The sequence below is a fragment of the Haliotis rubra genome, unplaced genomic scaffold, assembly GCF_003918875.1.
Source record: "Haliotis rubra isolate DU_JTF1 unplaced genomic scaffold, ASM391887v1 Scf257, whole genome shotgun sequence".
NCBI lineage: Eukaryota > Metazoa > Mollusca > Gastropoda > Lepetellida > Haliotidae > Haliotis > Haliotis rubra.
In genome coordinates, this window is record NW_025766636.1 from 585,598 (window position 1) to 603,288 (window position 17,691).

Here is a 17,691-nt window from a genome sequence, read left to right on the forward strand (position 1 = left end):
TTCCGCCCACGTGACCACTGGGGAAACACCCCCCTCGACTGAGCGACTTGAAGCAATGCTCCTCACCTGGACAACCCGAGCATATCAAAAGTGAGTACATGATTTTACGGTGATCTTTTCATCCTTATCGATTATAGCGTCCCTGACAGACATAAGTGTTATTTTCCCTGTTTCACCAATCATTTCATATATTAAAAGGGTAACGATGAAAGGGTCAAGTGCCCAGGAAACGCCCCCTTTTATTTTGTACATTTTCACGTTGGTCAAACTTAAATGAGATAATGTTCATACGCTTTGCTTTATAAAATGTGTAAATTCTTGTGATTTAACATTGCGTGTAGGAATATTCTGTATTAGTAAATCAATTGCTGATCGATATCTATTTTTACCCGGTCGCATAGGTGCAAATAAATATTTAACCACTCATTATACATAACGATCGAATATTTCCAACAGACTTGTATATCTAATTGTAGTTAAACGCATTCATGTAATATCAAACCAGGATTTTCTTTGTATACACAGTATGTAGTATTTTCAGGTTGTATGTTTGTGCATTCTTAAACCAGTACTAACGAACTGTGAGTAACCTTTGTCTCTGTATGTAGGCGTTGACACTGAGACACATAAGACATGTCAACGAGGCCCGTCTAGCTGTGAGATAGTTCATACATAATCATCTGTATTGTACCTGTCGTTACTTTTGTCTTCTGTCACAGTCCGCGATATATGGACGACAGAGATAGATTTACCAATGACATTTGATTGAGGCTTGGAAGTAAAACGCTTATTGATTATGCATTCGGTACCTGTACATTCCTTGCTGCATGCGATCAATATATATCAGGGGAATTACCAATACATGTATGATCAGAGTCTATTATTCCCCGCCGTGTCGTGACTTACAGCCGTACTCTATCAAACGCCTATTTATCTCCCCAACACAGGTTTGTGATACTAAAGCCGAGATAACATGTAAGTATTATCCCAATCCGTGTGACATATTGTTTCATTATCGCAGTCAGCATTGTTAAACAATGTTACAGATGACCCAGCGTGCCCATTATCAGCGTGATGTCAACACCGTGACGGAATGAAACTGAGAGAGATTAAAGGGGGAGGGGCAGCCATGATTCCACTGAATAAAGTCATGATTGTATATAAATATAAACCTGACTGATATTGTTTGCATTATCAGCATTCGACACAGGTCACTAATTCAGCTACAATAGCCTTGACCTCACAGCTGACGTTCCTCTGAACGAACCAGTAGATGCACGGTAGTATATACTTCCGTTAGAAGTATGTACAAATCAATACCTCGCACAGTGCAATATAATAGATTTTCTAAATTATTTCCTCATATTATAAAACAGAGGACTAATAGACAAATATTTCTGTTTACAATAAACTGATTTCATCTCCATGGCTATATCAAAACAATTCGTGACATCGTCTCCAAGCAATCAGTCATATTCAGACCCAGCATGAGCAAATACGATATCCCCTAATAAAAGTTGAGCAGTATATGGATATCTGTGCATGCATGGTGACATGTTTACGCCCATGCAGGAGTATCAGTATCATGCAGTGATGTAACCAGTACATGTTTCATGCTGGATGTTTGTGTATGTTTAGAAAACCTCGATTGCTCTTTCATTCCTTATCACGAATTTGTAATTTGACTTCCTGGTGAAAGATATTTTATTAGACGTAAAGTATTTAAGTCCTGGTTGATATCAGCTGACACCTGGTTGTTACTTATACAGTGTTTCAGGCACGTTCATTTTCTGCTATATTCACTTAATGCCATCTAATAATCATTCCTCAGATTTTAAGATCGGTAAAGATATGTAAGCGTGTTTAATATAATATTTAGGATTACTCTGAAATGGAGATTAAATATTTGTTATTATGCAGAAAACTCGCATGATTTGAAAAGGGCGAATGGGATCAGGCGATTCTCAATAGCTTGGGTTAATATACATTGTGAAACGTGTTATACCATGTTAACGGTTTAAATGCCGTAGATACCTAGACGGGTGGATGGTTTGGGGGTGGATGGATGGGTACATCAGCCAATGCAAATCGTTCTTATATTTCGTTCCAGATATAGATGGAAGGGTAGATGGAACAATGATATCTGAAGTCCAGTACAAAGCCACTGACCACCCTTGTACAGTGTCCACCTGGACAGCTAGGGGTGTCAGCTCAACGCTACCTGTAATCAATCACCTGCTTCACCTGTGAACCTACTTCCCTGACAAATCAGCTGATTACATGACGTCACCATGACCTCAGCGGGTCACGGAGCTGTGTTCGTGTTAACTGTTCTGATTCAGTCCGCCGTATATATTCATACATCTGACGTCACTCCATCTTGTAATTACACCCTCACGACCACCCGGGGGGTGATCCGCTCCCCAAACTACCCCCACCCCTACCCTGGCGGGGTAACATGCCAGTGGCACATTACTGTAGGTAATTATGTAAACGTCAGCGGCCTAACGATAGCCATTAAACACTACTCCACGCAAGAAACGAACTCAGGAAGGCTGTTTGAGGAGGAACTTCTAATATATGAAGAAAACCCTTCTTTCCCTAACGCGACTCCTGTTGTTTACACGGAGACCGATGATGTTTACCAGTCACAACAACACGAACTCTGGCTGAGGTTTTCATCTGCTCCAAACATCGGCACAAAAAGACAAGGGCCGAACGTCCTCGGCTTTGACATACTGTACAGCGCTGTTATCCCCGGAGACAGCTGCCCATCTCGCGACATCCCCGACACTCCCTTAAATGCATCCGTTGTTGGCAATAGTACAGTGGGGTCGTTCATCTCCTACAGCTGCAGCCCTGGTTTTAGACTTGACGGGGCTCGTGTGACTGTATGTGTGTTGGGCGAGTCGGGCCAACCAACGTGGTCCGACCCCGCCCCTTTGTGTTTGGACACGTGTAAACTGCCAACTATACCAAACGGGAACACGCAGTATTTAGATTTAAAAGTAAATTCAACTTTAACATTTTTCTGTGATTCTCCATACGTCGTTAAAGGAGGAGATACGATCAAATGCATTCTTGATAACAGAGAAGTGCCAGCCTGGAACAGATCTTCTATACAATGTGTAATTCCTGATTGTTCTAAGCGGATGGTTCTAACACAATTGAGTGGCGCTGTAGTGAACCCGGGTTACGCCACAAGTGTTATCAACGCCGCCGTGAGCTGCAGTTGGCAGGTCGTTGTTGAGGTCGGTCGGATCATTCACCTTTCATTTCTATACTTCGACCTGCCCGCCGGTAGCACGCTAGAAGTGACAGACACAGGGCGCGAGAGGAGACTGATTGTACGGTTAGTTGGTGGAGAGGCACCTCGAAATGTCACCAGTCAAACAAATGTAGTGGAGATAGAGTACCATGGTCCAGCGAGGAACTCCACCGCTCATCAAGGCTTCTACATACAGTATCAGATGGGCTCTCTCCCGATCCTCTTAGATGACGAGCACAGGCGCTCCAGAACCCCCAATCTACCTCCGGTAAGTAAAACAATAAAACTATACATTAGTTGTAGTGCTTTCAGTTCACGTCATTATACAATATCACAGACACGCACGCTCGCACACAGCCACAGAAACACAGACGCACGTGTGTATGTGCGAGTGCGTGCGTGGAGGGGTGGGCGGAAACTGTCTGAATATCAACCTCTGTTGTCTTGTAAATCCCACTGTGAACACTATGATTACAATGCCTTCTTTTCTATACTTGTATACACGAGGTATTTTGGTATGTTTAGACATGACAGATATGTGATGATAGATGATGGAAGTTGGCCATCGATTATAAGTGAAACTATAGGGAGATGTATTTCATTCCTGACATCATTTGCCCCCAAGGTGAATATACACCAATTTCAACTTGGTATTTTCTTGATAGGTAGTCTTACCACAAGGATTGAAATGAAAACCTGATTATATCACGAATAGTCTGAAAAACAGTTATATTGACGTACGTTTTAATTATTTCTGTTAGACGGGATTATTTTATTGCATGTTATCGATGTTAACTTTCTGGAGCAATACAGTATTTCACCAGTAACCATATATGTTTATACACATGTATATGCATGACAAGATACATTGACCTGAGCATTGTTTAAAGGCGCACATTACTGTGACACATAAATATGGAACCCTCCTCCAGACAAACATTTTGTCACTTGGATATGCGATCAGCATGATATACGACGTTTGTATCCCCCAGGGTATAATGGTTTATACATCCCCTCTCTTGTAAATACGTTCAGGCGCTGACAGCTGATGCCTATCAATAAATCACTGAAGCTGTCATGTATTTTAATAGCATTTACACTCACTGATATTAGTGATAACTACATACTACAGGCAGTGTAGGGTCGTCCTGGATCGTTATATTAATGCAATAGTAGACAGTATTACATATGCTGGCATGTTTAATATTATCCCTGAATTTCTTTACAAAAGTATTGAAGAACTGGATATAGAGCAGTATAAATCTCCGCCCCATATAATCGTCAGGGATTGGGGGCGGATTTATTTATTTATTTATTTATTTATTTATTTATTTATTTATTTATTTATTTATTTATTTGTTTTTTTGTTTGTTTGTTTGTTTGTTTGTTTGCTTATCCATTCATCCATTCATTCATTTACCATAGGGCAATCAAGGCACATCGTACGTAAACCTAGTACACATATTTCTAAGAGATTATATCAATGTAGAGGCATTTTGGTGTTGGTATTGCACAACGACCTCTGTTTAGATAACATCATGTAATAGTATACCTTGTTTTCTGTTGATTTTCCTTGTAATATTATCCATGGGGATAAATTATTTTAATTTAAAGGGGTGATGGGGGAAGGGTGGGGAGTGAATGATGGAGTTTTATGTACATATAATCAATCATTTTTAAAACCTTTAGCGTGATATCGACGTAATATTTCAGTATAGACATGTCATTGTTCTCAAGGACTGCAAGTACGAAGCCATGTATTATGTCTTTACGTTGAGCATCTGAAGCTTTCATTGTTCGTGACCCTATTATCGGAGTTTTTGTGTCTTTTGGGGGTTTGACGCGGCGCCAGCAGGTAGAGGGTTGTATTTGACCAAGTGGAAACCGGGGGATGTTAATTCTTATAGACAACACCTGTACACTCACACGGAACAACCTGCCAATACCTCAGTACAACACGCGACATTGAAAGCCAGCCTTTATTAACACCACGTTGAGTCGTGTTCAGCTCCATTAGAATTACTGCCTTCACAAGAATGACTTTTCTAGAGGTAACAGGAACTTCAATCGGGATATGTTTGGTCATATTCTCGTGTAGTTTCCAGGATGTAAAAGAAAATGCTGAATTTTTATTGATAATATTCAAATTCCAGGTTACCCACAATATGTCACAACACATACAGATATAATAGACAAAAGTGACTGATCACGTTCCTTTAAGGCTAGAAAATCCGTATTTACTTGAAGATTTTTTAATTTTTATTTGAATAATTTGGCTAGACAGCGAAAACATGGATAAACCTTTCTAGAGATTTATTTTATTTTGTAAACTGCGAATTCAACACATATTTTGATTAGTGTTATTTTCAGACGTGCCTCAGTTTGAACGTCACTTTCATTGTTAACCTCATATCTGCATGGTCTTCCTGACAAGCGTTTCATTGAATTAACAATCACACGACTGATCTGATCTGTAGAAACAGATGCTTCATATCACCATACCAAATACCAGCTCTAAGCTCAATAGATCACGGTTATTTTGCCTGGGTGTATATTATATGCTATTAACTCTCTTATTTGGTAAAGTCGAGTTATATTGTCGATGAACATCTATTAGGAATAACAGAGACCATATACCGGCACATGTGAGAATAACACGTGGAATGTTTGTGTGTTTAATCCTATATTAACACGTCGCTTGCCAGTGTTCGTTATGAGAAGTTAGCAGGGAGATGTATTGTGTTATAACACAATTAATTAACTCCCTCTACAGTATGAGTACAGCCAGTAGAGCTTATATTACCACTTCACATGTCAGCACACCGCACCGTTATACCGCTTCCGCACACACGGGCAGATCTGGCTTTAAAAGGAGGGCTATAATCTTGACATAAATGACAGCCCCAGCTGGTTTGAGTCAACCATTCCATGATACATTTTTTGTCTGTTAACTCAGGTTTTTACGTAGAGACAGTATCTCAGTATCAAACAAACATGAACGCTGGTTGAGACACCTTAGACTAGACAATTGGCTCTGAAGGTTTGCGTCCCTTCAAGGGGCGTAGATACCATAAAAAAAGCCCGGGCTTACACGTGATTGTTGCTAAAAATGCTGGGCAAGCCCTCAATCTATCTAAATATAAAGCTTTGCAACCTATCGTGCTTACACGAAAAAATTGACTTGCTACGCGCCTGCCTTCCGCAATATCCGAAAGGACGATCGTGGGTTCGAATCCTTCATACGCGCTGCTTACGTTTCGAGGTTTGTCAGCAGCATCATGGGGTTTTGTCATAACCTTCAAAACCGTGGGCTTTCCTCGCACCTTCAGCTGACACTTTATGGTATAACTAGAAGTACGTACTATTACTGTTGACAGCGCTGCTACACCAAACCGATTCAGTCACGGAAGTCAGTGTTTCCAACATCGAGACCAGAAACGTGCAATAAATGTTGAGCGCAGTTCCCTTTTCAGTGTTGGAAGAAAGATTTGAAGCTATCGTTAATCTAGCCCTGATCGTAAATCCCATACTTTAACCCTGACTTCCGACAGTGGAACTGGGATGTGTCAACCAAGTAGTAGTAGTAGTAGTAGTAGTAGTAGTAGTAGTAGAACCCGGGTCTTCGGCAGCAACCAGCAGCAGCAAAGTAGTAGTAGTTTGAAAACGTTACAGGCTGGTTAGTAGTGGCTTTTTGAACGTTGTGATTATGGGTACTTTAACAGTAAATCAAATTTGCTAGGACTGCCAGTTTGGCAAGTCGTAGTCCCCCTTTAAGAGTACAGCCAACCGAGATTGCTGTAGTGTATTGTATATATTCCTTCTCATTAACGAGGACGTAAAGAGGTCACAAGCTTCCTATAAATTCCAACCAAATACTCGTAATTGTGTAAACTTTCCTCGTTCCCGTTGTTTTGACAATTTGTTATTCAGTCACGTGTTCAGTTGAACTGCTCCTGGTATGCACGCGACCCGTGCTGTACATTAACACACAATAGGGGGAATCCGCATCCTCGTGACCTCAATTACGTATAATGCACTGTATTCAAACCACGTGACCTAACTCAGATCACGGACGACGTGCAATAACCCGGCAATTGATTTTACCTTTGAAGTTCAATGTTTATTGAAAATAGAGAGTCTTAACCATGTTAACAACAAATCCGCAAATATGTCCTCCTATTGTTTCACAAACATAATGTTTGTACATGGATATGAACGTTTGTACGACGTTGGACATTCTTGAGTTTGACCATAACGCTATTGTATCCTTGTTGACAGAGTGACATGTTCAGATGCCTGGAGTGGGTTTAAATAGTTAGGGAATCGATACGAGCCATAGCTGATGAGCCAGCCCGTTTTGTTTAATTAGGACGTATTAACTTGTCCTGTCCGATCAGCGTATGCGGACCGTGAGTAACTTGAGCCAGAGATCGTGAGAAAGACGCAACTCGACGACAGCGTTAGTCATATAGGTGTGTGAAAGGAGTTTAGATAGTTTTATAGGTTGGGCTGTTAATCTGCAGATACGACACCTGTAAAATTGTTTTATTATGTGAGTGAGATGTGTTTTACGCCGCGTCGTAAGAAATACTGCGCGTAAAGGTGAAAGACAAGCACCAAAGTTGTTTACCAACGCCCGAGGATGGCAATGTGATTCACAGGCCAGGGTCGATAATCGGATAAACGGGATTGGAACCCACGATCAGTGCATTCTGACATAAGGCTTGTGTAACGACCGATTATGAAGTCTTTCGGGATTGATCGCAATAGAATGAAGATGAAATAGATAATCGAGGCTGGTGACATGACTAATGTCACACGTTGTGAGCATATATTGAATGAATGAATGACAATGGAATGAATGAATAAATGAGTGAGTGAGTGAGTGAATTCTCATACTATACACACAATACAATGGGTTGTTTGTCTGGCGTGGTGACTTGGTTGGTTGGTGTGGCATCCTACCCCGACATCGTTCCTCAGGTCAATCACTGGTTTGTCTGGTCCAAAGTCGAATATCTACTAGCCGTGATCCAGTTAAAGTAGCGGAGTACATCGTTAGTAGAAACGCTAGGTTATCGTAGCTACTGTTGTAATCACGATTTCATCATCATCACAATAATTATCATCATCGTCGTTGTCGTCGTCGTCGTCGCTGTTGTACTAGTACTTCATAGACGACCATTCAGTTCAGATGAAGCCCGCACGTGTATATATCTAGAGATTACACAGCCGATAGATGGCCGTGCAGAGTTGTACTGCGCCGTGAGATGAAAGCTGACCCCCCGTCATGCCACTGACCCATGTCACCTGATAGCTGGAGACATGGGCGTGTTGCTGCATGTCACCTGATAGCTGGAGACATGGGCGTGTTGCTGCATGTCACCCTGATAGCTGGAGACATGGGCGTGTTGCTGCATGTCACCTGATAGCTGGAGACATGGGCGTGTTGCTGCATGTCACCTGATAGCTGGAGACATGGGCGTGTTGCTGGAGACATGGGCGTCACCCTGATAGCTGTCACCTGATGAGACATGGGCGTGTTGCACCTGATAGCTGGATGTCACCCGATAGCTGGAGACATGGGCGTGTTGCTGCATGTCACCTGATAGCTGGAGACATGGGCGTGTTGCTGCATGTCACCTGATAGCTGGAGACATGGGCGTGTTGCTGCATGTCACCTGATAGCTGCTGCATGTCACCCGATAGCTGGAGACATGGGCGTGTTGCTGCATGTCACCCGATAGCTGGAGACATGGGCGTGTTGCTGCATGTCACCCGATAGCTGGAGACCGATAGCTGGAGACATGGGCGATAGCTGCATGGGCGTGTTGCTGCATGTCACCTGATAGCTGGAGACATGGGCGTGTTATGCTAGCTGGAGACATGTGCACACTGATAGCTGGAGACATGGGCGTGTTGCTGCATGTCACCTGATAGCTGGAGACATGGGCGTGTTGCTGCATGTCACCTGATAGCTGGAGACATGGGCGTGTTGCTGCATGTCACCTGATAGCTGGAGACATGGGCGTGTTGCTGCATCAGCCTGCATGTCACCTGATGATAGCAACAGCAGACTTGTGTGTGCAGTTATCAGATTTCAATGTATAGGGCGGGTACATTATTGAAGTTGTGTGGATATTGCATGGCTTGGATAGACAGACAGACAGGTTTATTAAAGTCTCACTGTAGTACATATAAAAAGATAACATTTCATATACATATACAGTATAAATAAAATATGTTACCACCAGTCGTTCAGCGACTTATGAGAGACATCTTAAACATACTTGGATATTGCATCGAGTTGGTTAGGGCCTGTTTAAAATAACATTACTCATGACTTAATTTTCAATATTCACTGGGCAGGGGGGGAGGATATGTTGTTGATCTTATTTATTATATATTTAGTAGGTTACCAATCCTATGCCGCCTGTACATCTTTGTGAATTTCAGTGAACAAGCTGTGAGCGTCTCTGTTGTGTAGGAAGGACTGGTATTTCAGTTCCATGATTCGTCTTACCCTGGAATGACCTTTCTGGTCTATATGATATTTCAGAAAAATAAATAGTAGTTACTGAGCCCTATATTTGGGGGCTTTAATACACAAACACAGAGGTAGGACTAAAGTGTATGAGCACTGAATAAACCTGAATCTGCATACATGTGCGCTTCATCTTTTATCATCATAATTCATCTCCTGGGAGGCTGACCCGTGAAGATCCGGGTCAGAATTGGTCTTCAGCTTGTCGTAAGAGGCGATTAACGGGTTCGGATTGTCAGGCTCGCTGACTTGGTTGACACATGTCATCGTATCCCAATTGCGTAGATCGATGCTCATGTTGTTGTTCACTGGATTGCCTGGTCCAGACTCGATTATCTAGGGACCGCCGCCATAAAACTTGAATAGTGCGACGTTACACAACAAACAAACAAACAATCCTGGGGAGGTCACCATGAGTCAGCACGTTCCCGCCAGACCGCGACCCTGTTATAAACGCTTATGTAAGCCGTCAGTTTTAATCCAGAAACTTCAGAACAGTTTTTTCCAAACTCTTCTCGAAATCCATCACAGGTTCTTATCATGCCTCATCTCCTCACCCACGCCACGCCAACCCATCCATTTGTTAAGTTCAGAAAACCAGAAACCAAAAATGTCTCCAACTTGACATTCCAGATCCCTTTCCAGCTCCATCCACTCACGGAAACTTTCTGTTACAGATCACCACAACGCCGCCGGTGACGACCCAAAAGCCGGTGACGACGTACGTTGACGACGGCAGTGGGACAGTGAAGATTGCCGTCGGGGTAGGTGTACCCGTGTTCATCTGTCTGGTTGTCCTGTTGGGCTTGTATCTCTGGTACAGGAAGAAATATCCCGTGAGGATGATTATAGGCCGAGAGTTCGGCAAGTTCTACAATCCCGAATACGCTACAAAGACCACGTCCACTCTTACGCTTGTCAGAGACGATGCTGAAGACTTCTTCCAGACTGCTTCGCGGCCTACGTCAAGCGTGAGTTTGGTGATGGACAAAAAATCCGGTCCTCATTATGAGAATGTGGCCTTTACAAACGACCATGATGGGGTGACGTCCCGCGAACTGGATGACTTGGAGCACCAGCCAGTGGACCAGGATGCTGAAGACAGGGAGTTGATGAAACGGAAGAGCTATTTGTTCAGTCACATGGATATATTCGACGGGGTTGAGGATAGCAGGAAGGAAGAGGATTCTTCCAGCGACTCAGATTCTGCGTCCCACAGCGATAAAAGTCAGACGTCCAGAAGGACTCAGGATGTTGTTGTTACCGTTGAACAAGAACAGGAACAGGAACATGTTGCGGCTGAAAAGACAGAGTTTAATACTTCTCAGTCAGATGATTCTAGTACAGGTGGTTCACGGTTAAATAACAATTTTCCACTCAGGAAACTGTCTCTGTCGGCTTTGATGGAAAGATCTAGAGACAGACGAGCATTCACGAACGAGGAGCCGAAATCTAGACGTCTTTCCTATGATGCTAGCATGTCCGTAAGAGGTAGGTCACTATCGGCGAAAACGCCAGGCGAGGTGACCTTGGAGGCAGAGAAGCTTACTGCTTTACTGAATATGTCGAAAGGTAGCTGTTGGAGTCGCTCACTTGCCGACGATGAGGAGGAACACGCGTCTGAGGCAGCTGACAACACACCTGGCCATACACGCGAAAAACTAAACAGATTAAGCGACAATGAGGAAAATCAGGTTGAAAACCAGAATCTAGGAGCTATGGATGGTGACAGTGTTGACAATATGGAGGAGAGGAATGTTCTTCAGATGTGAAAATGTGTATGTTTCTCCCGAATCTACGGTGGTAACTACCGAAGAGGACAGACATGAACGGACAAACACAGATGGAGAGACTGATGACGTAGTAAATACTCAAAATGGTGTGTATGAACATATAATAGTGAAAGAGGGGCGATCTGGCGATGGGGGGTTGCTAGTGGGAGACGCACCGGTGGGAGGTTCAGACACTGAAGAGCGTATCACTGGACGTGAAGATGAATCGGGTGCAGATTCTCCTGGAAAGGAGGAAACGGATTCAATGACATCTGACACCAAGGATGCACAGCAATATCCAAGTGTTTCTGATTCCGAGAGGGATTCTGTTGTGAAGGATGAAATAGATTCAGTGACATCTCAGCCGAAGAATGATTCTGAGAAGGAATCTTTCATGAAGGATGATGAAGACTTAGTTGATCCAAATGACACAGGTTATTCTGTTGCGCCTCCAGGACAAGTCTCTGGCCTAACTGAAGGAAGCAGCCAAGGGACGTCCGACATAATGTCAGGGAAGGGCATAGATTCATCAGACGAGGACGATCAGTTAGGGGTGGAGGTTAATGTGAAGACGGCATCGGGGACAGATCCAACTCCCTCGGAGTCTGTATTGTTTCGGGAGTTTGACGGAGCAGATGTAACAAATGAAGGTGTCTCTCATACTCATCCGGAATATGTAAGCGACAGTTCTGAATCTGATAAACCTTTTCCTTCATCCGCTGGTGTAGGTCATGCCAACAATGAGAAGGTCCAGCCATGCGCAGAAAGTGTGACGTTAGTGTCAAGTTCATTCCATGCTGGGGAGGAAAGTGATGTTGATTATAGACCAGCGTCCAGCAGTTTGAAAGAAGGTGATTCAGAAGATGGCAGTGTTAGCGAGTCCTCGGCTTCTAGTGATGTTTCTGGGCGTTATGATTTTGGTAACCCCGTTCAGAAGTCAGACGATGAAGATGATGGGGGTGGAGGGGGAGGGAGGAAGTGGGGAGTGATAAGGACATCACTCATCAAACACACAGTCCTGATCCACCAGATGGTGTTGTAGTCTTCAAGCAACAGGAGGACGACGAGGATCGGTCAAGTGTTGTGTCTGGTTTCGAACCAAAGAAAGAAGCTGGAATAAATCTGGATACAAGTTCCATATCCTCCCTGGATCCGTCCCTGTTAGATACATCAGTAGAGTTGTCCAGTTCATCAACAGAGAGTCCTGTTCCCCAGAAGCGCATCTCACATCCCTCTACCTCATCCGACCAGCCCAAGAAGCTGTCGGCGCCAGTGTTTACTATCGGGGACGACGACGACGACTCCCACAGCGACACTTCAAGCGACTCCGAGGACGAGGACAAGCCCAGGGCCTCTATCAGCAGCATCATCAACTCCATCAACCCGATGCCGGGCATTGAGGAAGAGTCGGACAGCGATGAGGGGCGGTCAAGATCTTACAACATCAGCGGTGTGGGTGATGACGAGGGTGAGTCTGAAGAGGAGGAGGATGGGCTGAAATTCACGGACGATGACCTGCTAGCTGAGCTGTCTGACGGCTCAAGTAAAGACGAAAGGAGTGATAGTTCACACAATGTCAAGGTCACGTCAGGCACGTTTGTTTTCGGGGACCCTGACGATGATATTGATGTGTAGGAGTGTAGTCAGTTATGACACATGCGTGCAGTGTCCTATGATTAGTATTCTTCGTTTGTGGACAAGAGTGCAAGTTCGTTGGACGTCTGTGGATATCACTTGCAACATGCCTTAAGGATGAAGGGAACAACATGGTACCAACTGGATGAAAGTGCCTTATTTAACACTGGTATGTTTTAATTTCATGGGGGTGAATGAACGTACCATACTTGAGTGTGTTGTAGCTCCCAGTTCTGTATGTGGAACGCAACAGACATGAATGAACGTACCATAACGGAGTGTGTTATAGCTCTGAATCATCTGTGTAAAACAACACGAATGCATATAGCGGTAAGCACAGTCAGAAATCAACTAGTCACACAAATCAAAGTTCTATATTCCGATCCTAGTAAACCTTGGAAGGAGACTGGAGATTTGTATAATTAGTTCTGATAAACATACCTGGCCCAAGGTTTTACAGTCTACAAAGCATCCGTCAATGTTGTATGTCCCATGAAAATAGTCTGTTTTGGCCCAACAACTGTCTGGCTCGTTTTGGATAAACTGAAAAGGATAAATACGATGTACTAAACAGTAGCACTGGATAAAATGTTAATGTTTCAAATGTTCACTGAATAATAAGTACCCACTAAAATTCATGCTTCTCTTTAAATATGATCCCTTAGTTATTTCCATGAGTATATAACATAATAACGAACATCTTATTGATCTACCGTATTGCCTCGTGCCAAATGTGTTAATCTAATGTGTGTTTCGTATAATCAGTACTTTTTCACTGACAAAATATTAGTAGCTATTTTCACATGTGATATATTGCTTTAAAGGCGTTTCAGGTTGAGATGGAATCCTGTTATCGATAGTGTCATGTAAAAGATACGACACACAGTTGGATATTTACAAACGTGATCAATATGTAGAACTGACACGCCCAGTGCTGTATGTACAGTATACCAGTCTAGTCTAGCTGTATGTGATTTATATGGAAGCTGTGTATGAAGTATTACCTATGTTATGAATAATTACAGAATAACCAACTAGCCACGATGAATTGCCATGAATCTGATCTGGGGAATATTAGCAAATATTGACTTGAAAATTTGAAGTGATAGGTTATATTACGTCATTGTTGAAAACAAGACTATGTGGTGTCACTTTTGTTGATAACATCCAATAATATTGTTTTCAATGTGAAAGCACAACCCACAATGTTCATGCAGTTTGGCCATAGTTACTCTTTGAATTTCACGCTACAATGAACCTAACTAAATGAAAGCTAACTGATTGATTAAATCTTTACTGAACAGAAAGCTGACTGTGAAGTTGCTTTGTAAAGTTGACGTTTCCTGCTTTTCTTCATTTTCTTTCTACGATGACAAAGGCAGATATATAGAATAATGTCAACTCGAGGGACAGATAATCCGTCATTTCCCTGTAGCTCGTTGGTTATTCTCCCATGAATCTTTGTGTGTAGAGTTACACATGTTAGGGGAGGTCTGTCTCAATATAGAGTTGAATCAGGTATATTATATTTTTATAAGGCGACGACAAAGTAGTGAGGAAGTGTCCTAAAGGTAGTCATTGAGTCATTCCAAGCGCTGTTAAATGTCAAAACGAGGCTTACAATCAGGGTTATATGGCGTGGCGGGTTACCAAGTTTTGGTCTGGGATGACAGATTCAATCAAGAATTGAAGTATGGAGGTCATGTGTTGTTTTGAGCCTTTGGTATCGTTCAATTGCTTCCTTTAGTTCCCAATCTGCCAAAATACATCCAGATATCTGTCAAAGCATCGGAAATTGGACAAAGAAATGTCGGAATTGAATATACCCAGCTCAGGAGTGGCCGAGTGGTGAATGTGCCCCTGTACCCCTGTACATTGCTTATTGAAGCCCTAATGCCGCTGGTGAGGGGCCCAGAGAGTCCAAAGTTTATCCATGTGTTGTCAGCATCTTGTTGGTTTCATCAAGTGGTAAACTTCTACTTTCACATGCTGACAACTTAAATAATGTTCAAAGTTATACCAAACTCTCTCGTATATTATAAGTGTTCAAAGCGACCTTGAAGTATACTCATTCACTACTGTATACGCTAAAAGCGGCGTAAAACCCAACCCACTCACTTAATTAACATCTATTACTAATGGAGCATTGAACCTAAGCCGTTACCCACCTCACCAACTCCTGAACTCCTGGAGTAGCTTCTCAAGTTTCATGAGCTGTGTAGGTGGGGAAAAAATCATAATTCATATCGTGTGTGTCACATGATCCTTTCCTGTCGAGGGGCGGTGGGGTAGCCTCGTGGTTGAAACGTTTGCTCGTCACGTCGAAGACCTGGGTTCGATTCCCTACATGGGTACAATGAGTGAAGCCCATTTCTAGTGTACCCCGCCGGCGTAAAACCATACTCACTCACCCCACTTTCCTATCGAGCCTTCATTGATTGCGACAAGACTGCAATGAAACATTTTACGTACGCATCACACACTTTGTCGTTTCCTGTAACTAGATGTGTTTGTGTGTTGGTTGGTTAACGGCCCCTTCCAACAATATCACGGCAGACTAAATTGGCTGCCAGCTAAACCACCGAGCCGCTGATAGCTGCCTTCAACAAAAGTAAACATGGTGATCATTCTTACGGAGAATCTCCACCTACACAAATGAGTCAAGAACAAGGTCTTTATTATCTGCCAAAATCCCTGATCACAATGTATTATTGGTCGCAACAACTGTCTACACAAATATATGATGAGAATTATTTTCCTTATTTGTTCATGTAGAGATAAATGTAAATTGGCCACATGCTTGTACATCTGATCCTAACACTATTCAGTCATATTTTACCACTTGTCCAATATGTTACTTCAAAAGATGTTATTTTTTACCCTCAGGATTATATATTATACAAATCGTGCATAATCGTACCCAACTGTGCCTTCACAATCATATAGCTTTCGAGATATCCCACGTGTAAAACATTATTTGCATGTTTGTTAGCGGCGTGTGTGTATACACATGTTTACTGTGCAGATATATGTGATATACCGTTCGTCATACACGTATACATAAGCAATAGTTTTAATATCAACATATACACGTTGGTTGAATATTATTGAAATTTTGTTTATCCTTACTTAACAGAAAAGACGAAAGGTTACGAATAGGAAATCAGGGGCCTACTTGTTCAACCGTCTATCTTTGTATAGGCCGCGTGTCACTTACTGACTTGTATATATAATTAGGTATGTGTGTTTATTATGTTTTCTGTATATATGTTTCAGTTGTTTTGAAATAGAAACAGCTGAGAATATCTCTTCATAATATTTTCAAATAATTGTTATTTTACGAGTGCATTATAATAGTGCTTAATCATACATGTCATTAATTCGTATATTACGTAAATTCACTTTTTGTCACACAGAGGAAGATTGGTAAAGCGTTCGCTGTTCAAATCAACCACCCGGGTTCGATTCCCAGTACGACTGTATTGGATGAACTGTCACTGTCACGTGACTACCACACTCACTCACATAGCCGCATCCGTTTCTTTAGAACATTTGTCACACATAATTAACATTATCACCGTCAATTACCGTCCGTCTGGCAGAATTTACCGTTTACCTGTGTGGCGTTTATCACAGAAGATTAACCATATCATCCAAAGGACATTTTGCTAGACTACTGTCTAAAATCCACGTATTTCAAAGTTAAGAACGATCATCTTTTTACAAGTACCTGCCTCGATTGGCTGAAAATTTGGTTCTTCGGCTAAAATATTCTCTCACTGATACCTGTTATGTTGATATTTATGCATTGTATTCATTATTTATTTCTATTAGAGATATAACACGCTGAATTATTGAGGAGCTGTTGTTCTAGAGACACAGTATTAGAACGGTATGAGAACACTTTGCACCATGTGTATATCATTGTAAGTACATTTGTACTTAGGTCATCTCCAGCGACAATCACCCAGCACACGAGACTATTGTGAAACCTAATATCCAGTATTTTATTCTGCATGACTTTCCCAAGAATTATTCGTAGTAGCAATGTTTATAGCCGCTTAGTCGGTTGTAATGAAAATGTATTTCCCGTTCCTTTGTCAAATTTAAATACTCACATATTCATGAACAAGTGCCAAATGTATTGACAGCAATGTCTCAAGATTCAGAGTCCCAATAAACTCATACCATGAACTTCTTGTGTTTTTGTGTCCTACTGTTCTCTGTTATATAATCACGTTATATCATAGTGCTCTACAGAAATGATATAACTGAGTGCGCTAGAAGCACTTCCACGAAACTCTTTCCAGATATGTTACGTTACATTCCGTACATTATTGAAGATACATGCTGATGAAAGTGTCGTAAAATCAGTGCGACACACAAAGAAATGGCATTAATATCTTCGTGTGCGTATCTGCACCAAAAAACTCGCATGTCAGCCTTAGCCCCTGTTAATAAATAAGTGTTTC

General features: G+C 42.2%; 2 protein-coding genes across 2 annotated transcripts; both read left to right on the forward strand.

Annotated features, from left to right (window-relative positions):
- Positions 1-19: 19 nt before the first annotated feature.
- Positions 20-17,413, forward strand: LOC124279821. Its single transcript, XM_046715697.1, has 3 exons — positions 20-90; positions 2,111-3,536; positions 10,490-17,413. The coding sequence occupies exons 2-3, from the start codon at positions 2,292-2,294 to the stop codon at positions 11,582-11,584; spliced, it is 2,340 nt and encodes a 779-aa protein (XP_046571653.1). The 5' UTR covers positions 20-90; positions 2,111-2,291; the 3' UTR covers positions 11,585-17,413.
- LOC124279841 (serine-aspartate repeat-containing protein C-like) lies at positions 11,850-13,219 on the forward strand. The gene is made up of 2 exons (XM_046715719.1): positions 11,850-12,543; positions 12,627-13,219. Exons 1-2 carry the CDS (start codon positions 11,850-11,852, stop codon positions 13,217-13,219), a joined length of 1,287 nt encoding a protein of 428 aa, XP_046571675.1.
- Positions 17,414-17,691: the final 278 nt, after the last annotated feature.

Excerpts from the sequence above, each read along its gene's own strand:
- LOC124279821 (XM_046715697.1), top strand. The coding sequence starts at position 2,292 with ATGACCTCAGCGGGTCACGGAGCTGTGTTCGTGTTAACTGTTCTGATT. Across the intron at positions 3,537-10,489 it reads GAACCCCCAATCTACCTCCG|ATCACCACAACGCCGCCGGT; the intron begins GTAAGTAAAACA and ends TTTCTGTTACAG.
- LOC124279841 (XM_046715719.1), top strand. The coding sequence starts at position 11,850 with ATGACATCTGACACCAAGGATGCACAGCAATATCCAAGTGTTTCTGAT. Across the intron at positions 12,544-12,626 it reads AGACGATGAAGATGATGGGG|TCTTCAAGCAACAGGAGGAC; the intron begins GTGGAGGGGGAG and ends ATGGTGTTGTAG.